Consider the following 17,523-nt stretch of genomic DNA (forward strand, 5'->3'; position numbering starts at 1 on the left):
GAATTAGCACAGAAGTGTTACGTTCCTGAAGCAGAAGCCAGCCCTTGTAGACAGTCCATCTTCCCACATACTGAAGACAGCTGCTCGGAGGGTATTCAGTAGAGGAAAACTACTTGAAAAAAGTATTTTTCACTGTTTTCAATCTTTCTGTTGCATTCTTTGACAAATTAACACAAACAGTAACATGCTGTTTTTAAACACATTTTAACTTTAAAAATTAGCCAGGTCCTATAAAAAGAATCAAGTACTTTTTTATGTACCTCCCTACCAGTTTTCAACCAGGCTGATGCTCCTGTAAATTGGCTTTTCTCCTGGAACTCTTTTCCATTGTGCCCCCCCCCCCACACACACACAGAGAGAGCTAGAAGCCCACTTACGGGTAGAGGGCCTGGGAAAAGCTGATTTGTGCTCAAATCTTGGAATGACATGCTAGAAAGTCTTAAACCAGGGACTGTGAATGTAGCTTGGTTGTACAGTGCTTGTCTGTCCTACCTGAACCTCTGAGTTCCATCCTCAGGACTATTTAAAAAAAAAAAAAAAAAAGCAAGATTTTGGTTTGGTCTAAATTGTAACTCTATGACTGAAGTAATTACATTGTTGTGGGCGCAGTTTGAGTTAATCATTATTGTCTAGAAGTTTGATTATGTTTTTAGCATCTGCAGTAACTTTAGGGAGAGATCTTAAGGTTCTTTTACTTTATTGGATAGCTTTGCATGTATGAGAGGACATACAAAAGCAGAACACACGTTTAGGTGGGGCATGTGGTCTTCAGCAAGTATTTGTTCTGTGTGGTACAGGGGATATTGATAAAAGACAAGGGGCATCAGTTGGATGAATATGGAATTTTAGACTACATGACCACAATAATGGCTTGCAGTAATCACCGTTTTCAGTTTGTTGATTATTTTTTGAGGGAGAGACTTGTATGTCCCAAGCTGATTTCTAATATGTCTTTAAACTCCTGATCCCCCTGCCTTTGCCTCTGTGTGCAGGGACACGTGCGTGCATGCGTGCGTGCGTGCGTGCGTGCGTGCATGTTTACCTCATTTATGTGCTGCTGGGTGTCAGACCCAGGCCTTTGTGCATGATAGGTGAGCACTCCGCCAGCTGACATCCCAGCCCTGCAGTCTCTTTCTTGTGTTCATGGATCCTGGAGTAGGGATTGGACTGGGCTCGGGGACTAGATAGTCAATTCTGTGAAATGCTAGCTTCAGCTGGGAGAGCACATTGACTGGGTGGGAGTCCTCCCAGTCCTCTACCATAGAGGCCATTGCTGGCTCTGGAATTCCTCACAGCATGTCAGTCTCAGGATGGTCATGACTGCAGAATGAATGCCCCAACAAAGAGGCAGACACTCCGTTTGTCACCATCCCAGAAGCCATGTATGTCACTCACTCCTTTCCCTTGGTTCTAAGAGACATAGTCCGTTTGCCTGTAAACGTAAGGCCTGGAGAATGACTTCAGTTTTTCACAGATAGGGACTGGAAGCATCCCATGTCCCAAATCATTCCAATGTGACATTTGCTTCTCTTGGCTGCTTTGAGTCGTGATAGACACCACCCGATGTTTAGGTCTGTGCCCTCAGCTGTTAGATACAAGATCACAGATGTTTAAACATATTTTTTTTCCCTATTCCTGCTTTTCTGTTGTGTGTTCAGGCGACAAGGAAGAGCAGGAGAAAGGGATATGAGAAGTAGTTAGAGAACCCAAGAATCAGGGAGGGCACCTCATGCAAGGTTCAGGCCAGGGCGAGAGACAGTGTAGGGGAAGAAATCGGGCAAATGAGGATTTGGTAAGAGGGCAGGATAAGGTCCTCAGCACAGCTCGGCAAGCTGCAGGAGCATGCCTCAGTGGCTCTCTGTCCCCAGGAAGAAAGGCACTGAGTCTCTCTGGAGGTGTCACACCCCACCAGTGAGTGTCTACTGCTCTGAGAAACAGGTGACTCACCACAGTGCAGCAAAGCATTCACTTTTGGGGGGTAGGGGAATAAATTACTTTCCTAAAGATAAAATAAACTTATCCAATAACTGACTTTAATTTTTAACTGTCAATTAGAAAGGTAGAAATATTTAAGTAGGCAGTAAAGAGGTAAGAGAACAGATGAAGTCCAATTCTTAAAATCTTCAAAATCTCCATGTGTAAATTTTCCCCAGATTTCATTTTAAGATAAAGTGTAGAGTAAGGCATCCATATACCTTGGGGAAATAATTTTTGTCCCTAGAGGGACCGTCCCATCCTAAAAGTGTATGCAGAAGCAGGTCCTAATCTGCTAGAATCCACATAGGCTCCCCCTGAACTCCCTCCTCTCCCCTTGTCCATGCTTGAACATTTTGCCAGTTATTGCCATTCCCCCAGAGAGCCCCAGAGAACACAGTGTAACATGCACCCCATTGTCATTGCAGCCAGAAGAGAGAGGCGAGGCGAGGCAGATGCTGAGCACATGTGTTCAGTTCTGTTAGAAGGCTGTGACTATCCTCCCTGAAGATAGTGGGCTCCTTTAGAGTGTGGAAGTAGAAATAGAGAGAAGCAATTGCTTGTTCCCATCAGATGAGGTGTGCATCCTAGGCCAGGTGAACCATGGCTTCCACAAACACAGTGCAGGGTTGAGGGGGGTGAGCTGAGGAGTGTTTTCTTCCATGAAAAGAGGAAAAGGGAGCAGAGATGGGATCTAAGGAATGGGAAGATCTGAAGATGCCATCAACACAAGCCAGCTGTCTGGCAAGTCCAAATCCTTTCCTCGAGAGCAGTTTTAACCAGGAGTTTGTGAGGCGGGGGCAGCACCTCGGTCCTGGTCAGAAAATAGCTCCCAGAGTGATAAACTGGCCCCACTGGGCTAGAAGGGGTGGGGACCGTGGAACTTGGAAAAGGAAGCCACCCAGGTTTGGACTCGAGGCACCTCAGTGCTGGTCTGCACCCAGTTTGTACTCTTGCATTCTGGTAAAGATTAGTGCTGCCCTTGGATGAACTCAGGGTGAGCTGTGGAAACATGCATAGGTGCATACCGCAGCTTAGGAACGGAAGCAAGCCAGTGAACACTGAAAGGCGGCCTTTCTTTTGGATTCACAGGCTCTGGCATTGAAGTTGGGTCAGAACATGGCAGGGGTTATTTCAGTTCACATCAGAGTAGGTCAGTAGCCTAGTAGCCAGGTCTGCCAGGGGTGTGAGCTTGGCTACTCTTGCTCATTTCTCCAATTGGGATAAACTCGTCATTCATTTTATACTGAGGACAATACAGAACCTGTCTTCAAGTCCACTGCTCCAGATTCCGTGTGTTCACTGCACCTGGTGCGCCAAGCCACAGTCCTGGTGCTGCTGAGGACCTTACTCTGCCCTGTACACCACACCATGGAGTGCCCAGCAGGGGTGACCAGTCAGAACCAGGCCAGTCCACAGCTGTCCTGCTGCCCATCGTTTGCCAGATTATTGATGAGGGCAGAAATAAAATACCTAAGGATATCACCCATTTCTATACACCATTGTATATCAGAGAACTTTGTAATGGTTAACCAACCTCAGTTATGGGGAAAACGTTGCCTAGGCCAAGGAGGTTAAATGCTTGCTATATAAACATAAGGATCTGAGTTCAACTCCCCAAACCACATTAAAAACAGGATGCACATAGGGAGGCAGAGAACCTAGCCAAGTCAGTGAGGTCTAGGCCCAGTGATAAACTGTCTTTAAAAGGGGGTTGACAGTGCCTAAGGATCAACACCCAAGATTGACCTCCAGGTCTGTACTCACATTCACGTATGTGCAGCTGTCCATATTTACTCACAAACACACAAAATCTAAGTGTTCTTAGAGCAGCTCAGCAAACCTGTGTACTTTAGTTAGATTTTGTGAGAAGAGAGAACATGCCATAGCGCCTCTCTATTTCTCTCTCTCTCTCTCTCTCTCTCTCTCTCTCTCTCTCTCTCTCACTCTCTTCCTCTCCCTCTCTCTCCCTCTCTCCCTCTCTCCCTGAATCCTGTTAAATGTGAAACCATAGCCATGATCTACCTATGTGAACCTTTACTGATTTGGAACATCTTTTACAGATTGAATTCATATTCTCCTTTCTGTCAATTCACAGGAATCTTTTGTCTTAGGTAATACTTGGTCTTTTTGCCCTGTCTACCCCTGTCATCTTTTTATCCTGTCCACAGGTGCCATCAGAAAACAGTAGTGGTTCTTCTATAGATGAACCCTGGCTCCTACTTGGTTTATAAACATTCCTCACACCGCCTGTATACTATGGAGGGGGGAGGTCTTTCACAAATGTAACTTATTTATTGGTTTCTCTTTTTACTGCTGTGCTTTTCAACACTACTTACCCTACTTCTCATGTACCATGTTGAAGCCAGGCTGATGGACAGTCCAGCAAGATGTGCATGTGTCACTGCATTTGGTCTCTAGGCCAATGTATTGCTACATCTCTGCTTCCTAACCTCTTATCTGGTGGCCCCTTTTGGAACAGCAATAGCTTTTTTAAGCATCAGTTTTTCTTTTCTTTCCAATACCTCTTTTATAATAAAGCCTGTCATTCATGAATGTTTTCTTTTATTCAAGAACCTCTCTATTGTCTGAAATATTTTGATAGCTTGGATTTTCTTTATACCCGGGGACTTCTGACAAGCTTTGATTCTTTAACCCGGAACCTTAATTACCTGATCAAACTCAGCAAATACTGTTTCTAAAATTCAGTTCCCATGGTCCAAACTACACTGAATCTTTCTCCATATTCCTGAGTTTGAGCTGCATCACAGCATATCTCAGGGGTTGTTATTAAAAGAAAGCTTGGCAGCTAGAGAGAGACAGCTCAGCAGTTAAGAGCATATACTGCTGAAGACCCGAATTTGAGTCCCAGCCCCCACACTGGATGCCTCCCATCTGCCCTTAACTCCAGGCCCAGGAGATCTGATGCCCTCTGCTGGCCCTAACAAGAACTGCATTCACATACACAAGTCCACCCCCGCCCCTCCACACACACACACACACAAACACACATCATGTAAAAGGAAAATAAACAAGACAGAAATTTTGGATACTGTGTCTAAAGATGTCAGGTTCTGCTCTTTAGAGTCAAAGATGTCTTGAAGGATGCAAGATGTTTCCATCCCCAGATCTCCAGTAAGCACTGCAGCCGCCACACCCCTTTGAAAAGAGAACACTAGCATCTGCTGTTGACAACTCTGCATTCCTGCTTATTTAAGTCATAGACAGTATGGCTTTTACATATTAAAACAAATTGACTTTCATTTACTGGCTGTAGTCCTAAGTACCAGAAATGGGTGATGGAGGCCAAACATCGAAAAGGGAAAAGTGAGGCCCTGAAGGGGAGCCAAGGTTTGGGATGGATAACAGCTTCATTGGCAGGGTGTGCCTTTCAGAGTTCAGAAGAAGAAGCAGAATAAAGGCAGATCCACATACTACTAAAATGAATGCACACACGAGAATGCTCATATAGTGCAATCAGACACTGGCCAGAATTAAGCAAATAGATGCATACACAGTTTTCCTGTGAATAAATCTACTGCGCCAACCTCAGCACTCAAGGCGACAGTGTATATCCGCAGTGTGCTCACACTTTGATTTTGCTCTGTCCTGATGGAAAATCCTCCACTTTTTATCCTTTGCCTGTCCATAGTTGGATCTGAATATATTTTGAAAACCAAAATGAATTTTGACTCTTAAGGACCATCAGGGTTTCTGTTAGAGCCAGTGCCATCTTATTTAGGGAAGAGATGGACAGTTGGGTTATAAGGAATGTGGTTTACACCGTTGTGTTTAGTCTGTCTACTCTAGTGTGTTTGTTTTTAATTACACGTCACCTAGAATATGTCCCCACAGTCTGTGCTCAGAGCCTGCTCACCAAACTGAAATGCTTAAATTGGCTTAGAAGAAAACTGCCAGCTTCATGCCTTAGGAAGTAATTTGAGAGTTCCAGGCATATTCCTGGAGTCTGTGGACTTGATGAGAATGTTAGCTCTGCTGTGAATTTGTTAGTTAATACGTGAGCTTGTTTTGCTTTGTTTGAAACAGGGTCTTATGGTGTAGCTCCAGCTGACTTCAGACTCAATATGTAGATCAGGCTGGTCCCAAATTTATGCTGATCATCTTGCCTGTGCCTCATGAAGCTGGGATTGCATGTGTATGTGTACACCACCATGCCAGGCTACTCTTTGCTTATCTGTTTTCATGGTCGATACATAAAATAGTATGAGTGGAAAGATTGTTTTAGAAAACTGCTTATTTGAATTTATCTTTGGACATGGCCCAATTTAAATGACCCTTTTCCCTAAATGTGGCACCATGAGCCCCCTCAGGAAGACTCAGCCTAGTGACATAAGCTATAACCCAGTTCCTCAGGAGGTTAGTGATGAAGGGTTACAAGTTCAAGGCCAGCTTGAGGAGCTATGGAAGCCCTGCCTTAGAATAAAATGGAGTGAGGGAATTGGAAGTGTGATAAGTGTTTTCCTATCGTGTATGAGAACCTGAGTTCAGTTCCCAGGACAGAAGACAGATAATACCCTACATGTTTTTCTTTTTGCATAAAAGAGCTCATGTGGAGTCCTCTTTCTCTCTTGGCCTGTCAATTGTCAGTCTGAGAGGGAAAAAAGGCAGATGGAGCACCAGAAAGCATTGTACATGGTGATGAGCATGGGCAGGGACAGCCCTTAGGATCAGATTTCAGTGAATCAGCTCAATATTATTCCATAGTATAAGGAATATGAAGGATTGGGGAGCCTGGGGAAACCCTAATTTGCATTAAGTGTCATGCTCTTATCACAAGGCTTGGTATGTGGCAGTAGGATCCTATATACCAGAGCTCTTAGTCTCTAAGTCTTCTTAGCAGGGATCTGTGCCAAAGGTCAAGCTAAAGATGAATCAGGCATCTGGCTTAGAGGCTGCTTTCAGATAATGTCAGTCCTCCAGGCCCAGGGACATTCTCCAGATAAGGGCAGGTAGAGAGCAGGAAGCCTTGCTGGGGAGGGAGGGCATTTCCATGTTGCCAAGCTTAGAGATAGCTGCCAGGCCATGGCAAACTTCGACCTCTAACCAGCCAGCAATGTATTCCAATAAACTTGAAACATATTCATAATAAACTTAGAATGAACTCAGTGTGGGGGTTAGGGGGCTGAGGTGTATATAGGCTTCCAACCAATGTTCCAAGGCTTCTCAGACACTGAAATTCAAGTCCACACACAGTGGTCGAGCTCTTTTGGGGAAGAAAACAAATGTGGGCAGGATGATTCAAAGGCTTATGACCAGTATTTAGGGATCCGTAAATGAACAGCTCACTGTCCTTGTAATGTGTGTGCCAGGGGGGTTGGGCCACCATGACAGAAGAGAGAAGCACCTGCCTGATGTTCAGCTGCAGGGGTGGGCCCTTGGGGTGTGTGAGCACTCCTGAGAAAGGCCCCTTCCAAAGTGTCAACCCTCAGCTCTGTCAGAAACCCACATGCTCAACTGGCCATGGCCACCAACCCAAGTGAGGCAGATCTTAATGGTGTGGTCCTTAACTGCCACATTGTCCTGTGTCAGAAAGAGCCTTCTGATACTGTCAACTAAAACCATGTTAGAAATGCAAGTCGAAAGGGCTCTGGCAGATCTGTGTGGCTTTTGTGTTTGGGGTGAGGCTTCCCTGTGGGATGCTTTAGATTCAATATGGGTCCCTCCATGGGTGCCTTCTTGTGTTATTAGTTCATTCAAACTAGAAATTTCAGCAACTGTTTAAAATATTTCATTTCTTATAATTTTTTTCTTTTGCATCTATTTGGAAATGTCACATCAAACCCCCATCCGATTGTACAATACTTTTTAAAGTTTTTAAATGAATGAATTGAGAAGACTAATGATAATAATAATAATAATAAACAGGAAAATGAAGAGTGCAGTGTGCTGGGTGCCTTCCTGCTAGATAATCATGCTGGCTTCGTTTCTGTGTCCTTCCAGGGAAAGAGGAACAGTGGCTTCAGGCAGTGTTTCTTTGGGAACCAGAAGCACTGCAAGATGACAAAACTCTGTCCCGCCATGGGCTACACATTCAGGCTTGCTGCTCGGAATGACATCGGCACCAGGTATAACACCTCATCTTCTAACCCTTCAGCCTTCAAGGCATGATTCTGCCTGTCTCCCACATTGCCTGAAGACTTGAGGACGCCGTCTCCACACTGAGCAATTCTGAGAGGAAGTGCCAAGGAGGGAGATGGCCTTTGAGGTGACAGACCACTCTGGCCTTTACTCAGCCCCACTAGAGGTCCCACCTGGAGACCAAGAGAAAGGTGGTCTCAGAGCTTTGTAAAGGAAGGCTTCCTCTTGGACATCTCCCCCACCCCAAGCTTCCTTGTTCCGTATCACTTTTAATGCGCCTGTCCGCCAGGCCCTTCCTTTTCATTTTGTGACTGTTGCTGATACAAAGAAAATGCTGCTGAGCGACCATTATCATCAAGTTATAGAATCAGGGAAAACCTGGACTGCCTGGTCTGAGGTGTCTCCAGGCTGCGGGAGGAAGGAAAGAAAGGACACTAACCAAGGAGCCCATTGATTAGGGATTTTGAACAAAGGTGATGTCTCTGTTCTTGCTGGGTAACTCTTGATCCAGGGGGAAAAAAAATCTTCTCATTTCAAGACTAAATTTTTGAGGCTAAGCATTTGGTGGTCCCAGTCTGGAGAGCCCTCCATAACATCACAAGAATTTTTAGAACTGCTCCCAGTACCTAAAAAAGCAGTATAGCTTAAGTGTTTTCTAACTGGAAACATTGGAATGATACAGGCTTCTGTGGTTCAGGAATCGCTAAATGAATTAGAAGCACCACAGGCTTGGAAAACTGTAAAACTCGTGTTCCTTCAGCAACGTGACTTGTTTGTACACACATTCATCTGAAGTAGCTGCTACTCTTACCTTGAAAAAGTGCTATGCTTTTGAGGGAAATAAAATCATAAGCCTGTTTTCTCCCAGCTGAAGTGCTTGTCAAATGCAGGCGATGGAGGCACAATAAGACAGTAGAAGCTGTGGTGGAAATGTGCTGTGTACAGGGTCCTTTCCCACCACCACATGCCAGCGGGGCTGGGTAGAGGCGTTCCCTCCCTCACTGAAAATACCAGGCCTCCTGACACAGCTCTCAGATGTTTCCTGTGTTCATCTCTCTGCAGTGGTTACAGCCAGGAGGTCGTGTGCTACACACTGGGGAACATCCCACAGATGCCTTCAGCACCCAGGCTCGTCCGAGCTGGCGTCACCTGGATCACACTGCAGTGGACCAGGCCCGAAGGCTGCTCACCTGAGGAAGTGATTACCTACACCCTGGACATTCAGGAAGATGAAAACGTGGGTCTTACTACCCAAATTCAGGGCTACTCTTGGTTCCCCCCACTGCTACCATTGCTGTGCACGTCAAGCTACCTTTTCCCAGCTCAGCAAATGTCTGCTGGACCTTTTAGCTGGAGCCATCCAGTGACCCCAGATAGAATCAAGCAGCAAATCTTTTTCAAACCATCCTTTAAAATTACCCGGAAATCTAACACATGTTCACCATGTCCACAGCTAAGAAAGCCTGTAAGGCACAGCCTTCCCCTTGCCTTGAAGGACTGCAACGGCACTCCAACTGTGCCTCCATATCACCCCTGTGTTCTATGACCAGTGCAACAGAGCCCATGCTACCTAGACACACCCTCTTGCAGAGGGCCCCCCGGTCTCCTAATGCCCACCCCCCCAACTGGCCCTGTGTGTTTGGGTTTTGTCGCTGTCCTTGTCCCTTATACCGCTGTGCCCTGGCCTTGTGGTCTTGCATTTCCTGTAGTCTCCTGAGCCAGTTCCTTGAAGATACCTTTCTCACTTTCCTGGTTTCCTTTGGGTCTCTTCTCACATCTCAACAAATATCCTACCAGGATATTCCTTGCCTCAACACTCTGGAACATCTCTGTCACGTAGAGCTCTCTGCACAGGTCCCGTGGTTTATGTGGCTTTAAGCATTTAAAATCTGGCTGCTGGCCGAAGGAGCGGAGTTTTTAATTGTGTTAAGTTTGAATGCCAAGAGCCACATGTGGCTACTGTACGTCACCAACCCATGCTGCTATGACAACATCTCAGGAGCTCCACCAGACAGCCACTTGCCTTCATGTGCCTTGACAGCCCACAACACCACATGATATGCCTTCTCTGTGTCTAGAGTTTTCTTTTTCCCTTTGCCTTCTTTAGCTGACATGCAAGCATCTTGTGTACAGACTAGACTCAGTATGCCTTTTAGCAGGGCTGATCTCTTGAGCCTGAAGGGAGCCTAATGCACAGAGGGATGGAGAGACAGAGGGAGGCTAGGGGACACAGGAACACGATGGAATGAACTGAGTGTATCCCTCTACCACAGTAGGGTCTATCCTGGAAGGAGGTTGTCCTTGGCCATGCATGCTGTGCTTTCTCTCTTAGCCAGAAGAGAGCGCTGTGAGCTCAGGAACCTTGCCTACCTGCTATTGCACAGCCCCTTTGCAGTGTCAGTCTCCCAACCAACAGGCTTTTCTTATGACAAATTAATTGTTAAATAACAATGTTTAAAGTGCTTGCTGCTTCGTCATAATCTTAATACAGGTAGCCAGAGCCAGGCTACACTGCAGTGTGACAAACGAGACTGGAATTTAAGCTAGAAAGCTGTCCACAGCACCATCAGCCCCTGATACCCCCTTCTCAATGGCTGCCAGCCTCCGTGGTGGAGATAGGAAGCCACAGTAGAAGGCCCTAGCTCCTTCGGAATTTGAGACCCATATGATATGATGATGATGATATCTCTGTCTGGCTTTGTCTTTTCAGGATAGCCATTTCCACCCCAAGTACAGTGGAGAAGATCTAACCTGTACGGTGAAAAATCTCAAAAGGAGCACACAGTACAAATTCAGGGTGAGTCTCATGGCCTCGGTGCTAACCCTGCCATTTTAGAGCTTCTCCAGGTACATCCAGTGGAGTCTGCAGGACAAAACTGTACTAAAACAGGTGGTACCTTCAAAGGAGCACACACACTTTCGAGCACCACCATGCTTTAAGTTGAAAATCTAGTTTGTAGACAGAAAACCATCCGAGAAGATGCTGTGACTGTGAGGGCAGGTGCTCCCGTGACACTGTGTGTCCCTGCACTCACTGGCAGTTCATTCCTTCCCTGTGCTGCTCGTCATCATGCACGCTGGTCCTCTCATCATTCCTCGTCTGTTTTTATTTTTCTCTTTTATATCCCATCCCTTCTTCAGCTTAGGCCAGTGGTTCTCAACCTACCTAATTCTGCAACCCTTTAACACAGTTCCTCCTCTGGTGGTGACCCCAGACCATAAAGTTCCTTCATTGCTACTTCATAACTACATGAATCGTACAGCTACTTCATAGTTGTCTGACATGCGACCCCTGTGAAAAGTTTGTCCGACCCACAGGTTGAGAAACACTGGCTTGTATACAGCCACCGCTAACTAACGTTACGGTAGGGATCTGTGCCATATGGCTGCAAACCTGAAGGCTGCTTTTGCATCACTCGTGCGATGACCCCTTCCAGCCCACAGCTTCCTCTGTTGGCTCTGAGCATGGCACCCATCTCTTCCTATGCCCTGAGGGTTCTCCACCCCAGCTTCTCTAATTTTAGGGCTAAGTAATTTAATTTGGCATGTAGTCACTCCAGTATTTGTCAAATTATCAAGCGGAATGTTGTGACTGACTATTTGAGGACTATAATTGTTTTTGGTATGCTAAAAATACCAGTGTTGGCTCCCAGCGCATAGCTGTAGTGCTGGCATTCTCCACCAGGTGGCTCTGTCTGACTCTGCCATAAGTAAAGTTTTTGTCTGGTTTATCCTTCCTTGTTTTCTTTTCGTCAGACACAGAATAGGTGGGAACATACTGATTGTATATATGCTGTCACTGTAGCCTCCGCTTCCTCCTCCTTTGTTGAAACATGGCCTTGCTCTATGTTCCAGGATTGCCTGGAACTCGCTACATAACCTAGAATGGTTTCAAACTAACAGCTAAGTTGCTTCAGCCTGCCATGTGCTAGGATCACAGGCATGTACAATTACCCCAGGCTTATATTTCTTCTTGTAAGGATATACACATATCCTTAGCTAACACCTGCCTTATAGTTTTATTTCCATTGTTAGTAACCAAATATAAGCAGTGGGAGTGCTCGCAAACACTTAAACGGACAGTCCGAAGAAAGAAAACACACGCGACATGACTGGTAGCTATGCATCAGTCACTGTGGACTTAATTTTAGCCTGTAACTTACGTGTGCTGCTCTTCTCTTGGTCCTGTCTCAGCTGACTGCTTCTAATATGGAAGGGAGGAGCTGCCCCAGTGAAGTCCTGGTTTGTACAACCAGTCCTGACAGACCTGGACCTCCGACCAGACCCCTCATTAAAGGGCCAGTCACATCGCATGGCTTCAGTGTCAAGTGGGGTACGTCTTCTGCCTCAGCTACTGCTGTTCCTTTTTGACTCGTTTTAATTTCAGTGGAGATGAGTCAGACACAGACATACAATATCATGTGTGAGGGCATCATGCATTTGTTATACATGTGTGAGAAGCATCCTGAGGTCTGGAGGAGGCAGTGGGATTTTTAATGTTTGGCCAGACTGTAGTGGACTACTTAAATGAACAATTTTAACAGGTATCTCTTTGTTCTATAATTGTCTTATATTACATTTTTCCTCCTTTTTTAAATGAATTGTTGATTTGAGTCTGAGAATTCATGATTAGATAATTCATTCTTTAGTGACTTACCTTAAACAATTTAATAGAAGGCTAATTTAAATAAATACTGAGATTGGAATTCAAATTTAGATATGTAATTTTTTTAACATAAAGTGCTTAGGTTGCAATTAAATATGAAAGATTTTGTTTTGTGTAGCCACCACCATGATTTCAGGATGTCTTTCACTTGGGGCAGAGATAACCTGAGAGGACATTCAAGTTCATCTCTGTAGCGTGAGTCATTTCAGGGACATGCGTATTACTGCATGGCTGTAACATTTGTAATTACATGTAAAGTGCTTAAGACATGTGTGCTTTATACTAATGTTATGTAGGAATATGTGTAAATAACAAGTGAAAGGCAAAACAGAGTAATTTAGAGTTCTAAAGGCACTGTGTGTGAGGTGCAGTTTGAAGCATAGATCATTTGTGGAGACTAAGCTCGAGCATGCTATCTTGAGTTACCAAAGAATTCTGGAGGGTGAGTATGGTTAAGAGAACGGACTCAGGGTTGCATTGCATGCCCTTGCTCCTGAGATCCTGACCCCCTGAACCTCCTCAGCTCTATGCTGGGTTTGTCCTTGCCATCACTGTTGTTAATGTTGTTATGGAAGTGTGTGTAATGCAAAGATCTGGGAAAGTGAGCTTCCTCAGGCCCTGTGAGGAAAGTCAAGGCCTTGGGAAATTCCTCCTGTGACTAGGGATGTAGAGGAGGCAGGCTGCTGTCAGACATGAATTCTTCACAGTTTGGCCAAGTTATTCTGCCTCCAGATTTCATACTCAGAAAAGTCTCTTGCAGGCAGCATCTGTGGCCATTTATCCCGGGTAACATGGGAGACCCTGGTAACTGACAGAGCCCCCCTCCCCACACTGCCTGGGGCACATGTCAGTCAAAGCTCTGGGGCTAGATCTGGTTCCCTGGGTGGGTACATAAAGTTCACTTGGTAGAAAGTGTGATGGAGTGAATTTATTCCATTCCAATATTTTATTTATTTGTAAATGCAGTTTTCTTTTCTCCCCCTTTCTCATTTTTCAAAAGAGTCTAGTTGCTCATAAAATATACAAAGTAAAAATAATAAAGCAAAATAAATATCTGAACATTGCAGCTTTGCATAAAAATATCAGTTCTTAAAGAGCCACTTCAGAATTCTCCAGAGTAAAGTCATTTTTACGGAAGTCGTTCCACTTGTCAAGTTTTGTGCATGTTTCACTAAATAAATGCTAACTCTTATGCTCCATTTTGCATTTCAACAACCTTCAATAGAAGCCTGATGAAATTCAGTTTCTTGACACTGAGGAGCCAGTGTGGGAAGAGGGAGACAACACACGCTCATACCTGTAATATCAGTACTGGGATGGGGTGCTGAGGCAGGAGAATTGCCAAAACCTTGAGGCCAGCCTGAAGTATGAGATGGTGTCTCAAGAAAAAAAAAAAAAAAAAGAAAGAAAGAAATTTTAAAGGGGCAGGGGTTGTGAAAAAATGAATTGTGCCTTTTGGTCCAGTGCAGACTGAAGGCCATGTCATGATAAGTTCATTTGTTCTCTGTGCTCTCCTCACTTACATCTGCCTACTCTCCAGATGCTCCAAAGGACAGTGGTGGCTCAGAAATCCTTAAGTATCTGCTGGAGATCACAGATGGAACTTCTGAAGGTGACATTGGAAACTTCTATACAACCCATTCACACCCCTGAGTTCTTGTCCTGATGTGGTCAGATCCTTTATAGTCGCAGCAGCAGGCAGCCATTAGTTCTAATGATAGAATGAAGCCATGCCAAGCATTGGCATATCTACCTGCTTATCTGTCTGTCTGTCATCTCCTGTCCCTCCCTCTCACTAGAGTTTGATATTTTTTTCTTTCAAGCACCCTCAACAAGCCCTCTGCACCGAACTGTACCCTTGAGTACAGTTTCCTCTTTCAGACACCCAGCTCATTCTTCTTGAAGTGTCCATTTTTTGACATGTTGGGTTTTTTTTTTTTTTTCTATGTCAATTTTGAAACCACATGGTAAATAAACTTCAAGACATTCTCCCCTAATTTGCCATACTTTCTCTCACAGGATAAATAAACCTGGGGCTTTCTCCCCTAACCTGCCATGCTTCTAGAAATTGTGGGCAGAGGTTCAGGAGCAACTTCCCTGGCATCCTGGCATGTCCAGTGACAGTCAGGTGATAGTGTGCTCAATGATAGGCATCAGACTTTCATGGCATCTGGCCTCCATTGTGGCTCTGGAGTTTGGTTTCTCATCCATATTCTCACTGTGAGGATTAAAATGGGGCCATGGGACTTGCCACCAAGTCTAGTGACCAGAGGTCAATCCCCAAAACCCATGTAAAGGTGGATATCAAGAACCAACTCCACAGAGTCATCCTCTGAGCAGCACCCTTACCACACACAGTGTAGTAGTAAGAACTTCAGTGGGACAGTGGGCTTCAATAGAAAAAGATATAGTTGTCAAAACTTTAAAACATAACCTAATTTACTCGTAAGGCTGCTGTGAGCATTACTTTTTTTAAAGTATGCATGCCTGTGACAAAAGAGAGAACCCTGAGTCATGGAAACAAGTGACTCTCTTGTCTGCTATTTTACATTTACATTGACAAATGGCCAGTGCATGGGAGTAATTAATAGAATCTTTGCATTTTCATTGTTCCAGTTGTCCCTCAGTGTAGGGTGTCTACCCCATAATTGGAGCACTGCTGTCTAAATCCCCAGTTCCCATGGAGCTTTATCCTAACTCTGACCAGATAAGGCCAAGTGCCACAGGTAGGGATAAAAGTCTAACATGATAGGCAGCTAAGGGATCTGGTGGACAGTAGTATTAAACACCATAGAATAGTGTGAGCATGTCTTCCACAACTCGTGAAGTAAAAGAAAACCAGAGAGAAGGTAGCCCAGCAGCCTGATGCTAAAGTAGGTAGTGATGGGCTTCTCCCCAGTGGGCGCCAGTCTGGGGAACACCCTCCAGCCACCCAGTCTGCTTCCTTCAGTCTCAGAAGCCCTGGGACTGAAGTCACTCCTAAGTGACTCCTAAGTCACTCCAGGGTTTCACCTGTGAGTTTGCACTGTCGGGCACACCGTCATAAGCGCGCTCCCTGTAGACAACAGGCCTTTCTCAAAAGCTCTTGGTCTGGAAAGGTTTGTTTGACCGACTGCCACCTTCAACAGCACCCAGACTTTCTGGAAGCTTGTGTCATGTGGACAGCACCTGCATAGCTGGCCCAATGACATCCTCACCATGCCATTTCACAGCTATTCAATGATGTCTTTGTACCCTTCTTCTGTGCCAACCCCCATGTCATATGGCTTCCCACATCCCGACCTCATAGTCAGCAATGTCACAGTGGTTGTAAAACGTGCTTCCGTATATATACTAGTGTCAAGTGGAAGCCACTTGGGGTTTTTGTCTCAGATACTGTGTCTAGCAGAGACTGTCGGCCGTTACAAAAGGCTTAAACTTACACACATCTCATTTCACAGCTGGGCAGTGGGAAGTGGCCTACAGTGGGTCAGCTACGGAGTATGTCTTCACCCACCTGAAACCGGGTACTTTGTACAAACTGCGAGCATGCTGCATCAGCACCGGTGGACACAGTCAGGTTGGTTAACCAGGGTGTGGCAGCAGGCCTCTTGATCAGATTGGAAAGTGCCATGTCAGTAACAGCGGAATATGTTGCAGTTTTAAATGTGTCTTGTTGATGCTGCCTGCCTGCCTTAGTGTCACATCTGGATATGAAAATCCTCTTTGGACTTACACTTGCAGCACAGAAACGATAGGCCCAAATGATTCTCTGTGGCACTCTGATGCGTTTGTCACTGGTTTATCTCTCAGATAACTTTCAGATAGTTACATCAGGGAGATGAAATTAGTTAGGATTTGCACAAACTAAATAAGGGAGACTTCAGTCATTTCAAGGAGGAAAAAATACAGACTTTAGAATCAAGACCTGCATGGCTGTGCTGGTTTGTTAACACAGCTGTGCAGGTCCTTTACTGCCACCTGCTGGGAGACTATTGTAAAAACTATAAATCTGATGCTAGAGCTAATGACACCTCTGCTGTTGGGTAGGTCTGCAGGCAGCAGCCATGTATGACTGTAGATCAGGCAGGTGGCATGTCAGGAGACTCAGTGTCTACCACACACAGTCCAATATAATCAAATGAATGCGTGAAGAGTGCTCTTGAAATAAGAGTGCAGGTGTAACATTGACATTCATGAAAGAGGCACTGTGATAAGAGTGATTTCACTATAGATTATTTGAAACCATTAATACGAACAAAAATATGGTACCTAGTTACCCAGTAGCAGACGGATTATTAAATATAAGGCTTGCCCTGTCCAACATTTTCCTGAATTTTACACACACACACACACACACACACGCACGCACGCACGCACGCACACACACACACACACACAGCCCCTGCATAACATAGGAATTCCTCAGTGCCTAGAGTTCCAATCTAGACAGACCCCTCCTGTGGGATAAAAGTCCCATCAGAACACTCTGCTACAGTGCTAAGGCTGCCAGGAATGCCTCTGTTGGAGTATATCCAGACCAAAGCCATAGCACCTCAGTGGTACCTTCCATGTGAGGGACCATTCGAGGCAGCATATGTGTTATTTGAAGACATAGGGTCCATTTCCCATACACTACTACTCTGGAAGGAGTTGGAGCTGTCTGGCTCCACCCTGCCTCCTCCATTCTTGTAAGATGGCGATCTTTCATACCACCAGCCTTGCACAGGCAGATCCCACAAAAGGGAGGCAAAGTTATTTTAGCATTTATAGACTTGGTGGACGAGTGCTCCCTTTGACCCTTC

At 45.2% G+C, this 17,523-nt stretch overlaps 1 protein-coding gene across 6 annotated transcripts in view; it reads left to right on the forward strand.

Annotated features, from left to right (window-relative positions):
- Fndc3b (fibronectin type III domain containing 3B) overlaps positions 1-17,523 on the forward strand; it is a 289,153-nt gene that overhangs the window by 226,948 nt on the left and 44,682 nt on the right. For all 6 annotated transcript variants that reach the window (XR_007834627.1, XM_051185896.1, XM_051185897.1 and 3 more), the window contains 6 exons: positions 7,936-8,060; positions 9,136-9,310; positions 10,784-10,870; positions 12,268-12,406; positions 14,280-14,351; positions 16,180-16,298. Coding sequence is in view for 5 of the 6 variants with exons in the window: in XM_051185896.1 (XP_051041853.1) it covers positions 7,936-8,060; positions 9,136-9,310; positions 10,784-10,870; positions 12,268-12,406; positions 14,280-14,351; positions 16,180-16,298 (717 nt within the window). In the remaining variant the exon portion in view is untranslated. The remainder of the gene's footprint in view (positions 1-7,935; positions 8,061-9,135; positions 9,311-10,783; positions 10,871-12,267; positions 12,407-14,279; positions 14,352-16,179; positions 16,299-17,523) is intronic.

Source organism: Phodopus roborovskii, unplaced genomic scaffold (genome assembly GCF_943737965.1).
Source record: "Phodopus roborovskii unplaced genomic scaffold, PHOROB, whole genome shotgun sequence".
NCBI lineage: Eukaryota > Metazoa > Chordata > Mammalia > Rodentia > Cricetidae > Phodopus > Phodopus roborovskii.